This window comes from Enhydra lutris, unplaced genomic scaffold (assembly GCF_002288905.1).
Source record: "Enhydra lutris kenyoni isolate GAN:26980312 unplaced genomic scaffold, ASM228890v2 scaffoldscaffold25, whole genome shotgun sequence".
In the NCBI taxonomy this organism is placed as follows: Eukaryota; Metazoa; Chordata; class Mammalia; order Carnivora; family Mustelidae; genus Enhydra; species Enhydra lutris.
Genome location: NW_019154109.1, coordinates 21696326 through 21716915, shown reverse-complemented (window position 1 = coordinate 21716915; position 20590 = coordinate 21696326). Strand labels below are relative to the sequence as shown.

At 39.7% G+C, this 20590-nt stretch overlaps 1 protein-coding gene across 2 annotated transcripts in view; it reads left to right on the top strand.

Moving 5' to 3' along the window:
* Window positions 1-20590, top strand: part of LOC111151041 (RAB3 GTPase activating non-catalytic protein subunit 2) — a 93039-nt gene that overhangs the window by 38112 nt on the left and 34337 nt on the right. For both annotated transcript variants that reach the window (XM_022508759.1, XM_022508760.1), the window contains exons 7-18: window positions 22-123; window positions 1033-1132; window positions 3323-3421; window positions 10440-10588; window positions 11420-11499; window positions 11645-11734; window positions 13250-13389; window positions 15188-15404; window positions 15967-16110; window positions 16315-16397; window positions 16751-16815; window positions 19650-19740. In XM_022508759.1, coding sequence (XP_022364467.1) covers window positions 22-123; window positions 1033-1132; window positions 3323-3421; window positions 10440-10588; window positions 11420-11499; window positions 11645-11734; window positions 13250-13389; window positions 15188-15404; window positions 15967-16110; window positions 16315-16397; window positions 16751-16815; window positions 19650-19740 — 1360 coding nt within the window. The remainder of the gene's footprint in view (window positions 1-21; window positions 124-1032; window positions 1133-3322; window positions 3422-10439; window positions 10589-11419; window positions 11500-11644; window positions 11735-13249; window positions 13390-15187; window positions 15405-15966; window positions 16111-16314; window positions 16398-16750; window positions 16816-19649; window positions 19741-20590) is intronic.

Below are 20590 nucleotides of genomic sequence, written 5' to 3'. Positions count from 1 at the left end.
CTTCTCTGTGCTTCCTCCTAGAGTGGTGTGCTCTTGCTTGCACAACTTTTGAATGAAGACCCAGTCCTACAGCTGAAGTGCAGGACCTATGAAATCCCACGACACCCTGGCGTGACCGAACAGGTAGTGTAGACGACTGTGTTCAGAGGAGCCGTGGCTTTACTTTGAAGTCATATTTTCTCTCTTTTTGGGGAAACTTAAAGGTATCTTTGTCTTGCAGCATAGTTAGCTCTGCTATCATATTCTAGAAATATAACCTATTTATAACTGAGTCAAACCCCAGTCTTGCTTTTACTTATTTAATGAAATACCCTGTGTTTTGTTCTACAAAATAATAAAACACTTTAGTCAGAAGCCCGAAAGAGTTCCTTACTTTTGGAATTTGAGAGTGACTTAAGGCACAGATGTGGTATATATGTTTTTAATTTGGATTTAGGTGTAAAAATTTTTATAGTAAAAGAAAAAAGTTCTGGCTTTATTTTTAATACTATTACTATACCTGTTTCTCAGAGAGGGGGTGAAGTTTTTGTTTATAGGGGAAAGTAGAAGCACTGAGCTGAAGATTTGGACAGAAAAGAATGCTGTTTCATATGTAAGGCTCTCTGAATATAGTTTTCACTTCGCACGTGCTGTGTGAGAAGTTGATAGTCTCACAGTAAAAAAAAAAAAAGATTGTATAGCCACGAAAACTACTGTGCTCTTCTTTGGCTCACAGTAAACATCATCAAATCTATGTAAATATGCATTCCTTCTTTTTACTATCCTGCTTCCAAAAGGTTTCAAGTAAACAGATGCATGTATTGTGTACCTGTGTGGACTTAAATTGTATGAGAGATGGCCTGGAGTTATGGGGACTGGAGCTGTAGAAGAAACTTAATCTAGGAAAAGAGACTAGACTAATTCCTATTAATGCCTTTCAGTGAGTTAATCAGTAATGCAAAGCAATACCTAGTCAATTGCTTTTTTACAGAAGTAGATCTGCTTAGCAATGATGAAAATATATTATTTTCTTCTTTCTTATTTCTTCAATAGAATGAAGAGTTGAGTATATTATATCCGGTTGCCATTGTGACTATTGATGGATTTAGCCTTTTTCAGTCTCTTCGTGCTTGTCGAAATCAGGTAGCAAAAGGTAATTTTTTGGCAAGATGTATCGAACCTCTAATGTCTTACTTAATCTAACCTAAGAATGAAACATGTGCTCTGCATTAAAAAGGCCCGTGTACTAGATTTACAGAAAAAAAAAAAAAAAACAAAAAACCCTGCTACGTAGAGATGGGAGTGCATTTTTGGGTAGGTTGCTTAGTAATTTAAAGGCAAGCACTGAAAATCTGCACTCTCTACCTGTTCGGGGGAGGTAACCAAATTTCTCACCAGATCAGCAGCTCTCGGGCTGGTATACTAGAATCCCGTGATTCTGCAGTGCAGCTGTCCTCACTGAGGGTAAAGATACCTCTGTGTGCCGGGGGAGTTTTCCCACCGGTAGGCAGTACGCAACAGGGAGTCAACACTAGCTTTTTGCTACTGTGGAACACTCCTGAATGGACTAGTTGGAGGCCTGAACAGTGTGTATATGGGCAACTACATTATTTCCAAATTTGGTGAAAAGTGCACAAATAATCGAGAGTTCTTAGTCTTACTACTCAGAGTTGACCTTCTTACGAGGATACAGAACAGAGTTGTATTTCATCAAATTCAAGATGCCATTGTTTGTAGCCGCACTCATATTTTATGTACCACAAAGCAGCAAAAATGCTGCCGGAGAAAAACACGTCATCGATTTTAAGATCCCAATTTTAGAAAAGCCTTAATTAAACCCAGGGTAAATACCAGGATTAGTGGAGACTTTTCTCTTTTTCTTCTGGGTTTGGGTAGAGCAGCCTTAATGGCCCTAAAACAAAGTTTGTTTTGTTTGCAGAGTGATGTGATTGGTAAAATCCTGAAGTTTTGGTTATGTGGGCCTTTAATAGTACATACTTTTCTTTTAGGCCAGAACTTGTTTGAATGTTTACACCTATTTTCATAATCTTAAGTTACTTAAATTTAGGCACAATAAGCATTATCTTGAGGTCATTTAAAATAGTCACCATTAATATATATGCCTACAGAGACTGGCAGTTTTCTGCAGGTAAGAATTCAGTCAGTGAAATAAACTAGAAATAGATGATTATAATTGGTATTGTCAGCCATTTAATTTTTGTTATTTTTGAATTCCTCTTTATTTTTCTGTCTAAGACCATAAGGCCATTTTGTCTCTAGGAAGGAAGTAAGCCATTTAGTGCCCTCTTATCGTAAGTTGCTCTGAAAAGAATTCTGATGGCGTAGCCAAGAAATTGTTGTGCTTTTTATTTCTGCATGTAGGAAAATTCTCTTTTCTTGGCCTATCAAATCTGAGGTGCTTAGAGGAATATATATTTCACTTATTACAGTACTTTCTGGAATAAGCAACCAGAATCCAGCTGTATTCTTTTTTTTTTTTTTTGTATGCTACGTGTTTCTTTGTTGTTGTTGTTTACGATTTTATTTGTCAGAGACAGAGAATTTGAGCGCAAGCAGGGGGAGCGGCAGGCAGAGGGAGAGGCAGACTCCCTGCTTGGCAGGGAGTCTGATGAGGAGCTTGATCCCAGGACCCTGGATTCATGACCTGAGCCAAAGGCAAACTCTTCACTGACAGCCACCCAGACGCCCCCAGCCATATTCTAGTATGTAGCTTGAGAATTTACTGATAAATAGGACCTTGTGCCTGAGCCTGTGGCAAGAGGTATAATACTGCTTTCTCTTTTCATTACTCACTAGGCAGAAATACTGAGCAGTGATGGGCGTTTTATTCATTCTTTCTGGTAATGCTGTTGCTGTTAACATATCTATCAAGGCTGGCCTTGGTTACTTGCCTTAGAGACCTTGCTGGATGTGCGCTCCTGCTAGGCGTATCATCAGGTTTTTAGTTTTTCACCAAGTTAAGACACTGGTAGCTGTTCCCAGGATTTTATCATCTTTCTCCAGGAGAAGAAATTGCTTATTTTGTCATCAATTTGCAGTTTGAATTCACCTTAAATTTTAGTAATAGTCTAGGGTTTTTAATAGCCTCCTCCAATTACATGAATGTTCTGAAAATCTTTTGTGACAGTCAACTTACCCATAACGTTTGCATTTTACACGTATTGTCTTGGCATGAATAAACTTCACTTTAATCTTGTTTGCATTGCCTTCCTCATTATCATTTAAATTTTAGAGTAAACAAGTTATTACATTTTTAATGGCTTTTTGTAAAACTTCATCCACTACAGTTAAGTTTGGGTTGTTTGATTTTTGTCTTTAACAGCTGCAGCATCTGGCAATGAGAACATACAGCCCCCACCGTTAGCTTATAAGAAATGGGGTCTGCAAGATATTGACACTATTATTGATCATGCTAGTATTGGTAAGCATTACCAGTTCAAATTTTTATGCCATTTATTTCTTTCACTTTTTAATTGATGTGTCTCATTTATGAGAAATGTACATGTATTCTTATGTGAAAAGAAAATGCATCGCCTTTAGTGAGACATTTGGAAGTTACTCCAGACTTTCAGATTATCATAGGTGTATGTGTTTAAGAAGTCGTGGGAGTTTTAACAATTATGTCTTCAGCAGCAGTATCGAACAGTTAGCTCTTTCACTATTTGTCTAAAATTGTTTTGCAGATAAGTTTAATCCATGAAATTACCATATAGATCAGTCTTCTAAAATATAATCTTTGGACCAGCAGAATATAGGTAAAAACAGATTTCTTCTTGCAAGCGTATTTGAAAACTCACTCTGTTGGGCGTTGGGAACACAGAAACGAAAAGACGTGGTCTCATCCAGGAAGCATGAGTTCAGCTGGAAGACACATGTGAAAACAATTGCAGGACTACAACAGTAGTAGATGAGGGGACCAGAGGGAGTGGGAGCAGAGAAGCCCCTGACACTGAGGGAAGTAGGGAGCAGGAAGCTGACTTCGGTCTGACATTGGAAGAATGAGTAGGACTTGACCAGGAGAACAAGCACAGAGAAGGCATCTGGTCGACCTGTGCACGGGCCAGGGAGTGGACGTGCACTGTCTGCTGTAAAACTAATGGGCACTAAGGCCAGCTGGCAAGCAAGCTTGTAAATAGGAATTAGATTTTGAAGGGGCTCGTGTACTGTGCAGGGGAGTTTAGATCTTTCTCCTAGCAGCACGGAGAGCATTAGAGCATTCTAAGCAAGAGAATGGTATTATCACTTAGCCTGTTAGAGAAATCACTTTGGTGGAAGTTTTTGCAGGCTATAATATAGAGGTCAATATTAGAAACTAGGCACAGTAAGGAAGCTGTAATTATCTTGGTAAGAAGTGATGAGTTTCTGAATGAAGGTAGTAGAAATGGGAGTGGAGAAGAAAATACTACTTAAAAATTGTTTTTTCTGTTTATCAATGTATGCTTATTAAAAAATTCAAATAGTACATAAATATACAAAGAAAAAAAGAAAAAACACCCCCTTCATCCTACCATCCAGAGATACTCACCATTGGCATTTTGGTAAACCTCCTTACAGACTTGTATGTGAAATGCATGTGTTTTATGTATATATAGATATAGATATATATGGTTATATACAGAAATAGTTTTTCATAAATAGGATTATATCATACCAACTATACTGTAGCTGTTTCTAATCAACGTATTTAAAGAGCCTTCCAATCAGTTTTGCTAAATACACATTTTTATCAGGGTTCTAATAGAAGACAGATGGCACTCTTGAAATAGGACAGTTGAAACTCGTTTTATTTATAGAGAAACTACTTAGGAAGATGTGGTGTAGGAGAACCGTAAGGGATGGTACAGCATCTCGGGGGTTCTTAGCAGCCCAGCTGTTAACCACTCCCAGGCCAAATGGGGTGACGGCCTAGAGTAATTCCAGAACTTGGAGATGATGAGTAGAATCAGCATCTTAAGAGCAGGTTGACTTCTGCACAAATGTCACAGGGAAATAGGTGTCCTGGCTTCAGTTTCCTTTCTGTCCTTGATCTGCTGATGAGGCTTCCCATCGTCTGAACCCAAGTGGAGGTCAACGTAATGGACACACACTGGCCCTTGGGAGTGGGTGAGGAGAAAAGGAAGGAGTGTGAACCTGCAGGGTTAGACAGAAGATACCTGACACAGAGATCTCTTTGTTTATTGTTGCACGGTTCTGTGGAACACTCTGCAATCAGCACTTTACTGGCAGCCAGTTAGTCTGTCTGTACTTTTTGGCTGCAAAATTCCAAAGTGTTGAGTGCAGTTCAGGGTAGCTTCCCTGTTCTGTTAACTGAACTGCGGAACATTGCAACGGGCTAAGAACAATGATTGGATAGAAATTATCAGTCTATTCATTTATCTCCCAGCCTACAAAATGATTTTTTTAAAAAGTACAATGTACTTTATTTTGCATGTGCGTCTTTATGTGAAGTTTTGATTAATTCATCCAACAAATAAATGAATATTATGTCCTAGGTGTTAATTAATATTGGAGCTAGACATACAAGGCAGACAGGACCCTGCCCTGAATGAAGCTTACTTTCTGGTAATCAGGAGACACAGTGAACGATCGAACCAAATGAATAGTTTGGTAATTTTGAAATGTTGGTATGCATCATGAAGAAAATAGGCAGAGGGTTGTGATGGAGAGTAAAGAGAGAGGACCATCAGGTAGACTGGTGAGGAAAGGTCTCTCTGGGGAGGTGACCTTCACACTGAGATGTGAAGGGTGAGAAGGAGCCAGCTATGTGAAGAGGTGTAGGAAGAGCATTCTGGGCAGAGGAAGCAGCAAAGAGACAGGCCTGTGGGGCCTCAGCATCCTGAGAAACAGGAAGGAGGTCAATATGACTTGATTGTAAATGTAAGGATCAACAGGACAAAGTCAGGTTGGAGATGTAGACTAGGGTCAGATCCCATAGGGTAAGGAGTTTGGATTCTGTTCTAAGTATGGTGGATGTCATTGATGGAGTCTAGATACGGAATATTTAAAATCATCCTTCTGACCTGCTGCTTAGAGAGAGGCTTGTAAAATAAAAAGTAAAGGCAGGGAGACCAGGAAGGAGTTTGTTGCAGGAGGGGAGAATGATGGCTTTGCCTATGATGGGAGCAGTGGAGTTGGAGAGGGTAGATGGAATAAAGACATATTTTGCACTTGGAGAGGGATGGATTTGAGAAAAAAGAGAAAGGAAAGATTCGAGGATTTCTTAGTTTTTAATTTGTTATTTTAAGGATTTTTTTTTGGTTTTTAAATTTGAGCAAATGAGTAGATGATCAGACTTTACTAAAGTGAGAATAAGGAGAAGGAAGATGTTTGAGGTAGACAGATTGGAGTTCTATTTTTTCCAGGTTAACTTTTGACACAATTACACATTCAAATGGAGGTGTCAAGTGGGCAGTTAGACATACATGTCTAAAGCTTAGGGAAGAAGTCCAGATTATTGATAAAAATTTGGGTGGGAACAGTTGACTGTGCAATGCTTCATAGAATCCAAGAAACGGAGAGGGTCCGTTGGATTTGACAACGTAGAGCTCTTCACTGAGTATGATATGAGCACTTTAGGTGGACCAGTGAGGATGAAAGCCAGATTGGAGTAGGTCGAAGGAGAAATATTTCCACCCCTACTTTCAAAAATTAGAAACACAAGAACAAGAAACTGGATCACACATCTCCATTTTTATGTCCAGTCTTGACCGCTTCCTTAAAATTCATATTCCTTCTCCAGCTCCTGTTGAACTGTTGTCCACCTGGATATCCAGACTTAACATATCCAAAGCAGAATTCTTGATTTCCTCCCCCAGACTTGTTCCCCCTTTTTTCTTCTATATCTTCTCTTGTGTTGCTCACATCAAAAGACTGAGTCATCATTGCCCCCTCTTTTTCTCATGTTTCATCCAGCCTCCCATTTGTCTCTTCCTGTCTGACCACCACTCATCTCCATCCCTGTTAGCGCCATGGTCTGAGCCACCATCATGTCTTGCCTGAACTGTTGAGAGAAAAAAATATTCTAACTGGCCTTTCTGCTGCCTTTCTTCCCTCTCTAAAATTTTTTCACCAGTTAGCAGCTAATATCCTTTGGAAATGTCAGTCATTTTTTGTTACTCTTTTGCACAAAATGTTATTTATAGTGGCTTCTCATCTTATTCCTAATAAAATCCAAAGGCTTGACAGAAGCATAGCAGGCCTGCCATTGCCTGGTTTTTCAGTTTTACCTTCTCTTCTTTAGTACCCCCACCGGCCCCCCTGTGTGTTCCACCGTGCTCATCTCCTTGTTGTTGCTGAGATGCACCAAGTATCCTCCCGCTTGAGAGCACTTGTGTGCTCCTTCTGCCTGGAAAATTTTATGCAGCTAGCCACGGGGCTCTCTCTCTCACTTCATTCAGGTCTCTGCTCAAATATTATTTTGTCAGAGAAGCCTTCTTTAGCCACTATAATGGACCTAGGAAATCATCCAATGAGTTTGACTTTGTAGAACTTTATATTAAGATTTAAATTAGTATGAATATTTTAATAATGATAATATTTAATTCTTAATAGCAGTTTAATATTTAATAAATTATATTTCAAGTTGGCATTCTGTTTATAGAAATATTGTATTTTAATATGTATTTTTAACTGTAAATTATAATTTATAATATAAATTATGTTAATATTTATACTAAGGTGTTTCAAAGTGTGGAAAGGTCTCAGATGTTCAGGAAATTAAAAAAAACTCACATCTAAGGAAATGTAATTACAGTAGGTAGCTTGTCTCAGCAGTGAGTAATATTTACATCATTCCTTTTTTTTTTTCTTTTAAATATTTTATTTATTTATTTGACAGAGAGAGATCACAAGTAGGCAGAGAGGCAGACAGAGAGAGAGAGAGAGGAGAAAGCAGGCTCCCTGACAAGCAGAGAGCCCGATGCGGGACTCAATCCCAGGACCCTGAGATCATGACCCGAGCCGAAGGCAGAGGCTTATTAACCCACTGAGCCACCCAGGCGCCCCTATTTACATCATTCTTAATAATGAAAACAGTGAATGTGAATTTAAAAAATTGAAATATGTGTATATTGGAAGGATATGGTAGAAGGAAGAGGGGCTGTCAATAAGCTGTATCTTCATTTGCCTTAAATCAGTGAAAAATAATGCTAAGATTGGTGACTCAGAAGACAGCAGACCTCTGGATCCCATCACTTGGTTGTAGTATAGAGAGCCTGACAGTGTGTTAGATAATAACACAGGGGGTGTAGTCAGCCAGCTGTAGACTGTGGGAGAGGAGTGTCACGGAGGCTTGGGGGGGAGGGGTCAAGCAGGATAGTAGGATTTGGGGCTGGTCTTGGATGTCCATTTGTTTGTGAACCTTAGTGCTCGTTTCAGCAACACATATACTAAAATTGTTTGTGAACCTTACTCGGAAACCTAGATGTATCCCCACCCCCCCCCCCCCCCCCCCCCCGGCAATGATCAGCTGTTCTGCTGTAAAGAGCAGAGAATACGGAAAGTCTAGGTCATCCGGGTTAGGATTTAGCCAGGTGAGTGTGTGAGAGAGACACAAGGCAATTGTAGGTGTCTGCAAGAGAACGACTGTGATGGAACACAAATCTAGGCCAGGTAAGAAGGGCAGTGAACATGGAAATTGCTTGATAGTGAAAAAAATAGTAGGATTAATGAAACCCTTGATGAAATTGTGGAATATTACAGGGTTAGTAGAGTAAGATGGAAAGCTATGAGGTGGTTGTCAAAAGGTGGTATGCTTGAAATCAGGGTTTCAAAGGCTATAGAGTTGACGACAGGATCTTAAGTGTGTGGGGCGCTGACAGTGGATGACTGAAATTGTGGGAAGGGGAAGATCACAGTGGTAAGGATGGAAAGAACTGATCAGCAGTCTCTTTAGAATAAATTAGAATAAACCTGCTTAAAATTTAGGTGCGTATTGGGAAATTGTCCTCTGGATAGCTTGTAGCAATTTATACTCCCACCTATAGCATGTGGGAGTATGGAGAGAAGTTATTCTAAAGCTTAAATTTCAATTTATATGCCACACAATTCACCCTTTGATTTCATTCTGGTAGAGTCAGGCAAAACTTATGCAAATTTTTATCATACAGTAAAAACATTTTGTATTTTGAATCATGAATTCATTCAGGAATGTGAGCCAGGCATTCTGATCTTTCCGCGCAGTCCCACTTCTGCAATAGTTGAATCCCTGAGTCCAGCAAATGGTTTGCTCATGAACTCCCTAAAAGTATTTCCTTTCCCAGGACTCTTCTTCAGGAACAATGTGTTTTTTGACCATTTGCAGGCAAAGTAGAGGCAACACCTATGTGTGAAAATTAGGATAACTCTTATTCCATTCTACAGTGTATTTGAGTTCAGAACTTCCCAACTGGGTATCTTCATGGACCATATGATGACCCAGGTCCCATATGCGCACCTGAGTCTACACAGGTTGGCATTAGCAGTACGTCTTTACTTCCTAGGTCTTAAGCTTACCTACCCCCACCCCCCCCCGTCTCTTCCTGCCACCCAGATGAATATACATGATCTTGATTTTTCTTCTGCTACTCCACATAGGCATGTGGGTGCCAGCATTCAGTCTGTCTGCTTTTGCTCTTAGAGCCTTGGGGAAAATGAAAAGTTAACTCTTCCTTAGAAGAGTTGGGGATTTCTGGACTACAAAGTAAAGGTTTAAAAGTGTTTGTTTTTGCTGGGTTGGGAAGGGTATAGGAGCAGAGATGCTCTCTCACTTTGTTGGGCGGGGAGTTAGCCCCACCCCTATGGAATGCAATATAACAGTATTAAATAAAATTTTAAAAAATGTGATCCCCTCTGAGCCCACACTTCTGTCTATAAGAATTTTCCATACAGGGAGAGTTCTATAGGTGCACAAAGACATATCAGAGATATAAATTGCAGCATTGTTCGTCATGGCAAAAGATAGGAAGCCATCTAGATGTCCATCAGTAGGTCAGATCAGTTACGGTATGGCCGTTCAGTGGGTGAGTGATGAGGAAGAATGAGGCACGTCTCCTTGATATATTATTAAATAAATCACACAACCACTGTCATTTATGTATGTACAACATCTCTGGAAAGCAGCAAAAGAGATGTTTCAGTTGGGGCCTCTAAGAACTGACTGAAACCTGGAGATCTAGGCAGACTGTACTTTTGTACGGTTTGAATTTTGTATCTGTTAAAAATTTAATATTTAAATTTTGTTTTTGTAGCATTTTATGGCTTAGAGGAATAGATGGCACTTTTAATATCCTATGAAGAGCTTATGACATTGATTTTTGGTATTTTAAAAATGACTTCTATCTGTTACATAAAGCTAAGCAGTTTGTGGCTTCAAATAGAATGGATGTAAAAATTTAATGACCTAAAATGAGTGTCATTTTAGTGCATTCTGCTCACATGTTGTTGCTGTTGTTTTAAAATAGGTATCATGACTCTGTCCCCTTTCGACCAAATGAAGACTGCCTCCAACATAGGGGGATTTAATGCAGCAATTAAAAACAGTCCACCCGCCATGTCACAGTACATCACCGTCGGGTCCAATCCATTTACTGGCTTCTTCTATGCGCTAGAGGTAACAGTTTCCTCACTGATCACGAGTGAGGCCTCTCTTGGTTTTTCAGCTTGTCTACGAATGGAATATCGTGAGTTAGCCTGAGAAAGATTCAGCAGTTTACATTTTCTAGTTTCATTGGAAGCTAAAATTAGTCTCTGCTGACTTTCTTCTAAATTCTTAGGGGAACTGAGAAGGTTCTAAAGTCAGCGTAGAACTAGACTTCTGTGTTTCTGATACCCCAAGTTCTTGGACAGTTGATTTGTCTTTAAATTTTGATGCAGTCCTCCGCGGCTCAGGGTTGTGAATGTCGGCCCACCAGGGATTTGAGTAAATGGCGAATTGTAAAGCCGCCAGCTATGGTTGTTGTAAGTGGTGAAAATTGGCTCCTACAATAGGGGACCACTAGGTGCTGGACTTGGTGTCTCTTATTTCTTGCTTAAAAAAACCAACCTTCTCAGAATTGTCCACACTATCTCTTTACTTTATTAAAAAAAGAGGAGGGACAGGAGCCAATTGTATGTAGATTGGAAATCCATAGCCCTGCTAGAATAATGCCATCTTAATGTCCTAGTTTAAACTTCTTAAGTTAATTAAATATAAGGAGGAAAATCCTGGAGACAAATAGAGGACTAGCGATTTTACTGTTCAACTCTAGAGTTGAAACTTCTGATTTTATTGCTACCTCCTAAGATAAAGCTTTTGTCGTATGGTCTGAAAGATGCTGAATATTTTTGCTAGTCCAGACTTTACAGCTTTTCACAAGTTTTAAAAAGCAAGCCTTGCCTAGAAAGCGTGTTTTGTTTCTCTGTCCGCTGTTGAGTTTTCTGTTTGGCACGTCCTGTTTTCCAGGGGAGCACCCAGCCGTTACTGTCTCACGTGGCGCTGGCGGTCGCCAGTAAACTCACTTCTGCTTTATTTAACGCTGCCAGGTAATTCCAGCACCATTCCGGGTAAAAGTAGCTGTATTATCTGTGTGTCTGTAAAGTTACCTGGGTGGTTTCACAACTGTTTTGGTCGTCTGCACGTTAAAATGCCGGGAGCGCTGGTTTAATTCTCCATTTCCTTTCTGTGCAGTGGCTGGCTTGGTTGGAAAAGCAAGCACGAAGAAGAAGCCGTGCAGAAGCAGAAGCCAAAGGTCGAGCCGGCCACCCCGTTGGCTGTCAGGCAAGTCTGTCACGCTCCTCTCGCAGTTCTGTGTTTTAGCAGGAGTGCTTTGAAACTTCTGGTCTTCCGGGGCCTTAGCTGCTGCGCCGATGTCACGAGGTTCTGTCACGATATGAACTCCTCGAGGAGGGTGGTTCTTGCCTGTTTGGCTCACAGCCGCCTCCCCGGCCTGTGGGAGGTGCTCAGTATGTATTTGCCAAGTGGGCTTTTTTCCCCAAATACCTATAACCTTAGCTTAATTTAAGTTGCAAGAAAATTTGTTTTGGGAGAGCTGTTGAATTTTTTTAAAGAGCTGAGATAGTTTGTCAGTAAGCTGTATAAACTTAAAAAGTGCTTAGTGATTTCTTTAAAAAAACATAAAACAAGGAGTCCCATGCATTCAGGCACTCCTCAGAAGGCAGGGTTGTGCTCTTTTGTTCACTTCCGTTGTGCTATAGGATACTGTATGTGTCAGGTTCTGGGGTGAGAGAGTGTGATTTTTGCTTGATTTTGTTTTTCAATCATTTTTGTTACCTAATGTAAAATACTACTATAAAGGGAACCAGAACCATCCCCTGCTTGCGGATGTTCTTTACCTAAGAGGTATAACTAATTATCTGTTATTAAAATTTATTGAAGATGATCCTCTAAGGTTTTTTCATCTTTTTAAAAATCTGATAACATCTCATATTTTATAAATTCACTGAAGAATCAAGAAGTAAGCCAGATGGCCCTGCGCCTCCCAAATAGGTTAGAACATTGGGGTACCTCATCTCAGAACTTTGCTCCATGCTAAAGTAAGATTGGTTCTAGACCAACAACATTTGAGAGATAATTCTTATCATTGTTTATTATTTAGAAGAGGGGAAGTTCTTCAGGTAGATAGAGTGATGTCAGCAGGATATGATATCTAGCAGAAAGAAGAGATTAGAAATACGAACTTAAATCAGACAAAAGATGCCTGCATAAGAGCAAGGTATTCCAAAATTTCATTGGTTGTGAGGGTGCTATTTACTATGATATAACAGTTAATCAAGGAAAGATTGTTATACTTGATAGTCTCTAAAAATAAAAGATTAGATATCTATATAGAAAATCTATGAAATAAAACTTAGGTGTTTTATTTTATAATGGAAGAAACTTCTTATGCACTTGGTGTTGCAAAATGTCTGTTGTGCTTAGTTAGTAAATTAACTATTAATCTATGCAGGGTTTATATTTCTTCTTCTTTTTTTTAAAAGATTTTATTTATCTACCCAGCAGACAGAGATCACAAGTAGGCAGAGAGGCAGAGGGGGAAGCAGGCTCCCTGCTCAGTGGAGAGCCTGATGCAGGGATGCCGGGCTCGATCCCAGGACCATGAGATCATGACCTGAACTGAAGGCAGAGGCTTTAACCAACTGAGCCACCCAGGCATCCCTATGTTTCTTTATATAAAAATAAATTTGGCCTATTTTGTTTATGCAGCTCATGATTCTGTCATCTTTTTCTAGACTGGAATTTGATTTGAGCTTTTTATTTTCTTTTAAATACCAGATTTGGACTTCCAGATTCTAGACGCCATGGTGAAAGTATATGTCTGTCTCCATGTAACACACTGGCAGCAGTAACAGATGATTTTGGCAGAGTAATTTTATTGGATGTGGCTAGAGGAATTGCAATACGCATGTGGAAAGGTACTTCCTTATAAAAATCCAGGAAAAAAATGTTAATTTGCTTTTTTACCCCAGTAGTTGAGCAGTATTATCATCTGTTAGCTTCTGGTGGACAATATTGCTTAATTTGTTATGTTTATGCTTTTTTTTTTTTTTTTTTTTTTAGCATGAACTCATTTCAGTAGCGCTTGATCGTAGTCCAATTGATCTGCCCTTTAAGTTTGACCAACTTATAGGCACTGTTAATCTCTTCCTTATATACTTTTCAGTTCTCACTGTCATTACCAAATTCCTGAAATCAGTTTCTTGCCCCTGTTACATTCATTCTACTTCACAAGGTCATGTTTAAGTCAGATGTTCTCTTCAAATCTAGAATACTAAGTCTTTCGAACTAAAGATGGCAAAACCCATCTTTGCTGACACGACGTCCATATCCATATGCTTGGGTTAATTTCTTAAGTTTCTTGGTCAGGAGTTGTAGTTAGCTGCTAATAAAAAACCCATGTTCAGGATTGATACGATATGCCCACGACATCCTCAGGAGCCCAGTTCCACTTCTTGAGCTTCCCCACTCAGAGTTATTTCATGGTTCACATGGCTGCTGGAGCTCCAGCCTTTGTATCTGCATTCCAGGAAGGAGGAAAGGAAGAGGAGGAACTATCAACTGAGCCAGTTCACTGTGAAGATGATTTCCTGCCAAGCTTTTTCTGCAGTGCATTAGCCAGGACTTAATCACATAGTCATACCTATCTATAAGGGAGACTTGTAATATCTAGGCACACTGTCCACCTGAAAAGATAAAATCTCTTTGACCAAGGAAGAGGGGAGAATGCATATTTTGGAATCATCTGGAGAAGTAACATGTCAGCACAGACGGACTACTGGTTAGAAACCACAATAATCATGCAATCTGGTCTGTACTGAGCCGTGTGAGGAGTAATGGATTTGAGGACATTAAGTTACTCTGGACAGATAGAGAACACTGTCACCTTCTTCCAGAGAATTCCCGCAGTGTTTACCTGTTACATGTTTAAGTGTCTGTAGAAACAGGTTTTAATGCTGCAGATACATCATTTCTATTGGTGTTTGTCTTCTGAAATAACATGAAGGGTGGTTCTCAGCAAGACTTTTCCAGAATGTAGAAGACATAGTTACACCAGCTGGGCCAGACCCACTATAGCGATCTTATTGCTGGCACTGCTGCTTTTCCTTCTGTAGCAGGTGTAGCAGTTTTCCCCCACACTCGGACGAGAAGGGTCAGTTGCCTGTGGAAGGGGCCCCCCTGAGATGGAAGACAGTGTCAGCTACATCTCTCTCATATAGGCTGCGGCTTCCTGCCGCTGCTTTGCACCATATTCTCCCTGTCTGCATAGCACCAAGGGACTTGAAAAGCAGGAAATCAAGTTGATCTTTCTCTTATATTTTAATTGGACTTTTATTTAAAATCTAAACCTGGTAATACCACCGGATTTTTTAAAGGGAGAGAATTTTTTTAAAGAGAAGGAGTGACGAGCATGGCATTGTGGAAGGGTACTCATGAAACTGTAGTGATCTCTGTTTTTTTTTTTTGTTTGGTTGTTTTGGTGTTTTTTTTTTTTTTTTTTTTTTTTAAGAATAAGAAGTGATCAGAAGCAAATATAACAAAATGCCAAGATTTAATAAGACTTGGTGATTATCTTTTTCTGTTTAAGATACTTCATACTAAAAAGATAGTGTATTTTTGTAGCTTTTCTTAACCCTCGCTGAAATATCCCAGAGTCCTTCAGAAGGCTACAGTTGCCCCTAGACTAATTAGCTTCCCTTTTCCTCGGTCTGTAAGGGTATCGAGATGCACAGATTGGTTGGATCCAAATCATAGAGGACCTCCACGAAAGAGTACCAGAAAAGGCAGATCTTTCCCCTTTTGGAAATACTCAGGGTCCAAGCCGAGTAGCTCAGTTCCTTGTGATCTATGCACCAAGAAGGGGAATCTTAGAAGTGTGGAGCACGCAGCAGGGACCTAGAGTTGGAGCCTTCAACGTGGGAAAGCACTGCAGGTAAGCGGCAAACCCTGGCATTTTCCTGGTTACGAAAAGGAATGCTTTTATTATAGTCTTTATTAAAGCTACTTATTAGGTTGCAAGTTGTTTGAGAATTGCAGTGTTACTATGGTTTTCCCTCCAAGCGCCTGCCATATGATTAAGGATTAAGTATTTAATAACAAAAAATCTTACTGAAAAGGCCATGATACACTACCGAATTTAATAAAGTTACCTGTGGTGCTGCCATTTATCCCCAACCCTTTCGTATGCTGTGGAGGCTCAAAAGGAGAGATTCCTTCAGATTCCTGCGGTGATGATGTTAAGTGAGGTGCAGCCTTTGTTTGCCGTTGCTACCTAGGCCTGACTGTCCTTTGATTTTCTAGCCCATTTTATCAAGGCAGAGCTCTGCCAGTCAGGATCCGTTTTACTTATGCTTTTGGTATCAGTTAGTGTTTATTTGCCTTATTAGTGCTCCTGAATTGGTAATAATGTAGGGGTCCCTCGCTATCATGAAAGCACTTTTGGCATTTTTCCTTTTGTCTAATATTCTTACCATACTGGTTTGCCATCTCCTCAGGCTTCTGTATCCTGGCTATAAAATAATGGGCTTAAATAATGTAACCAGTCAAAGTTGGCAGCCGCAGACTTACCAGATCTGCCTTGTCGATCCAGTGTCTGGAAGTGTGAAAACAGTCAATGTTCCTTTCCATTTAGCGCTGAGGTAAGATTCATCCCTCTGCCAACTTTTCCGTCCCTTGTTTTGCTCTTTGTTTTGTAGTTACCATTTTGTTGTGGCTTTTTCTCATTAGACAGATATCTTTAAAGTTAAATAGGAAGAATACGAAGGGAAAGAGTTGGAGTGTGTCAGACTTAGAAGGAAGGCGATTTCACATTCTGTAAGAATTTGTTGTATTTATTGTTTTAGCGACAAGAAGTGTGAACGAGCCAAGGACATGCACCTAGTGAAGAAGCTGGCCGCCCTCCTGAAAACGAGACCTCCCCACCTCGGTGCGTGTCCTGGAGCAAAATAATAATGCATACTCTTAGGTCATTTTCTCAATGAGTAGCATATTCTAAATGCAGCAATCAGAATGTTTCCGTTCACTTTTTGAGCTGTTGAAACTCCTCAAAGTAAGATGAGGTCCAAGTAATCATGTATCTTTTTTACTGGAATTGCTCTGTAAATACGAGGCATGCCCTCTGGGCGATATTAAAATTTGTAACAATAAAACAATACTGTGAGAGAAACCGGAAGTCCCTTAGCTGACTGATAGCCACCAATAAGTGCATTCTTCTTTCAGAGTCAAGTTTCCCTTGTAATAAAAGTGAAAAATTTACCTTGGTTCATTTTCTCTTTGTAGATTTGGTTGAAACACAAATGAAGGAACTAATTCTTGATATTAAGTACCCCGCAACCAAGAAACAAGTGAGTATGTATAATATATGAGCTTTCCTGCTGGGTAGCTAGGACATATTTCTATTAAGAAAGCCTTTATTTTCCTTTTTCCCTCCAAACATGACAGGCTAACCTCTTTTCCGTTTTTTTATTCATGCATCCTTTTTTATATTCCCATATGGAAGCTCCCGTTGTCTCTTTCTCCTTCCCTCCTTTTTTTTTTAATTAAGTAACATTACCGTACACATGTGTGCATGTTTGAAACACACACACACACAATACATACCATATACTCAGATAATAATCATGAACACATCTGTGTGACCGCCTACCTTAGGACATAGAATGTTACCAAGAACTCTGAAGAGCCCTCCGTGTCCCTCCTCAAGCCCCTTCTCCCATTCTTACTCTTAAGGTAATGAGCATTCAGAATTTTGTGTTTCTCTCTCTTTTGCTTTTAATAGTTATATTATTTCTGTATGGCTCCGATAAAACATCGATGCATTTTCTGCCTTTTAAAACTTGGCATCACTGGAGTCCTGCTCGTGTCTCCTTGCCGGGACTTCACTCCTTCAGCTGTTTCTTCGAGGCGTCCCTGTTGACACGTGTGGCTGCAGTGGACCCTGCTGTGTCTTCTGTTATTCTTGACTCACTCTGCTCCTACCAGTGGGCATTTAGGTTGTTTCCAGTCTTTGCTCTCCCCGGGGATACCGTGCTTATCCTTGTACGTAGGGCACTACACATCTTTATGTTTGGGAATTGTAGCGCACTGGGCTTCTCTGGCTGTCCCAGTTGTTGAAAGGCTGCTTCTCAAAAATACTTGCACTAGTTTATGTTCCCGCTCCTACCGCGGAAGGGGCCTGTTGCTCCCACAGCCTCAGCGTCCCATAGTATTGTCAGACTTGTTGCCTTTTGCCAGGTTTGCGGTTCTGATACAACAACTCGCTGTGATTTCTTTGGCTCGCCCCCTCTTCTCCAAACCCCTCCTAATGCTGCTCAGGTTCTCACTCTGTAAATTCTTAGGCACTTCAGTCCCCGTGGATACCTCTGAACCCTTACTCTGTTTTTAGTCAGAACTGGACAGCTAGTGGTTACTTGCTCTGTTCTCTATTTCAGGTAGCTGATTCCTAGCTCACCAGTTTTTTCCTTTTTACCTCTTTTAAGCTCTTTCAGGTAGGGACCTCACCAAATACGTCAGTTTCTTAATCCACAACAACTAAAATAATGTTAGGTATGTGGGAGAATTTCGGGAATACTGATTTCTTTTTATCCCTTTTTAGTTTACTGTGGCAGTCATTTTTAAAAATACTTTTATTTTATTATAGAACAGGCAAGTCCCCATAACTTTTTTTTTTTTTTTTTTAAGAGAAGAAGGGTGAGGAAGGGCAGAAGGAGAGGGAGAGACAATCTTAAGCAGGCTCCGTGCCCAGTGCATAGCCCGCAAGGGGCTCGATCTCACAACCTTGAGATCGTGACCTGAGCTGAAATCAAGAATCAGACACTTAACTGACTGAGCCACCCAGGTACCCACGGCCCTGTGACTTTTAGTCAAGTTTTCCATTCCACTAACAGGGCTAATTGGTTCTCATTTTTCTCAGGGCGAAGTCTCAGTTATGAGGGATGACATTCCTGTGACAAGGCGGGCATCCAAGAAAGGTAGTTTAGAGAACCTGTAGTAGAAAGGGAGGGTTATTACCCAAACCAGCCTTCCCGTTTTGATACCATCCTCTTTCTTCTCTTACATCATGAAACAACAAAATTGGGAACGTTGAGCATACTACAAATTGTCTTCTTGACCTTTAAAAACAGTATTATACTACTCAATTGTATGTGAAACTAAGAATTTTATAAAAAATGCTGGAAAAGCTAGTAGTGGAAGTTGTGTATTATTTTCAACACTAAAGGAGAAAACAGTAGTTTAGGCTCGGAAGAGTGACTAAATGGTGAACCCAGCTGCTAGCTAGTGTAATGGTAGACACAACAGAAACAATTACATTTTGCTGGGTATTTGCCTTTTTGAGTCACTTTCTTTATATCCACCATGTAGTTGCCTCATCATGGGCTTGACCACACTCTTGAGCCACTCTCGGAGCCAATTTCTTACCCACACACACACACACACACACATAAACACACACACACACCCCTACACACACAGAGGGGGTTGTGTTACAGTCTTTACCTCATGCTACATTCTCAGCCTACTTTTGAAATTATTTACTCTCATCAATAAAAAGTTTAATGGGCTAATACGGAAGGATAAGTATGAACTTTAACTGCTGTGTCTATCCATTGGTGATTCTCATGGTTGCTTCTTTAGGCATAAAGAGAGATTTTGGAACTGGTAGTGAAGGCTTCTTAAGTATCTTCTGAGGGAGGGCAGGAAAAGGAAGTGGGGGTGAGGTCGGGAACATAGATAGACCTTGCGGGGCCTATACATTCACCAGCCATGCTCAAATGCAGTCATTAAGTGGTAATTAAGTTGTTGTTAGCTTTCATCATTGACACAACAGTAACAGCTCTGCTTTTCATTTATGGCTGTGAGTATAGACTTACACTCTTCCTGTTGGTGAATAGTTTTGTCATGGTTCCTGTTTCATCTTGGCCATTCTGTTAAATGCCAGTTTCCTTGTAGTTGTTTCATTCTGAGTCTGGACTTTTTGCCATTCCACCATAAGGGGCATGAGATGAGATTGATTGCATAATACATATGATGCAACTCTCCTTGTCAGGTATGTACGTTATTAAAACATCTTCACTATGGAGCTTCTCTTGGAAATTTGGGGTAGTGAAGGTGTCGGCATAAATACAAAATTTAAAAAACAAAATCAGTGCCTTCTGATTGCTCAATATCTTTCTTCTAGGCCTTGGAAAGCATTTTGGCAAGTGAACGATTACCATTTTCCTGCCTTAGAAACATCACTCAGACTCTAATGGATACTTTAAAAAATCAAGGTAATGGGGTTTGTACTGATTGGAGGTTCTGGTCTTCATATTTTATAATTCTTATTATAAAAACTATTCCTGTTTATGATATCTCATGTTACTTCAGTGTGGAAATACTGTTAAGAAATAAGGAAACTTATTTCATGCCTTTAGTATTTGGAGACTTTTTTATTCCCTGTTTGTATGTAGCTGTATGAAGCTGATCTCCAGCTGAGCCTTCTCTGAATATATTGTTTCTTTCTGGAAATATTTCTCTTTAAAATATTTCTACTGTGAAAGAGACTAGTATAGGATGGTGAGAAGTGGTTGTTTGATACAGTTGTACGTGTGTGAAAGGCAGCAGCATGAAGATTTTCTTGCTTTCACTGTCTTTTATTTAACTTTATGGGAGGAGAGCAGTTTCTGTAGATGAAACATTCTTTAAATAATTTTGTTTTGACTGAGATAATGATTTTTTAAAAAGTACGCTTTGAATTAATGTTCTGTTAATGTATGCAGAAAATCTGCATTTTCTCCTCCACTTCCCTCATGAACAGTAAGGACTTCCAAAATTGGACTATGAGTAAATTTACACTCATAGCTGATTGTTTTTTACTGTTCAAAATTTGTCTGAAAAAGAATTACATCTCTAACTCTGGGATTTTAACTCCATCCTCTTTCCAGCTGACCCAGCAAAATTCAATTTATTCTGAATACCTAACATGTATTAAATTGTAGTGTGTAATATGCATACTTCATCTAGCTGTGACTTTTTGCTTGTCATGTTAATTATATAAAGCCAGCTTTATATTTATATTTAAGCCAACTTAAAAGTAGTTTAATAAATATATAGTATCCCCTTTTAAGACTTTAGGCATCC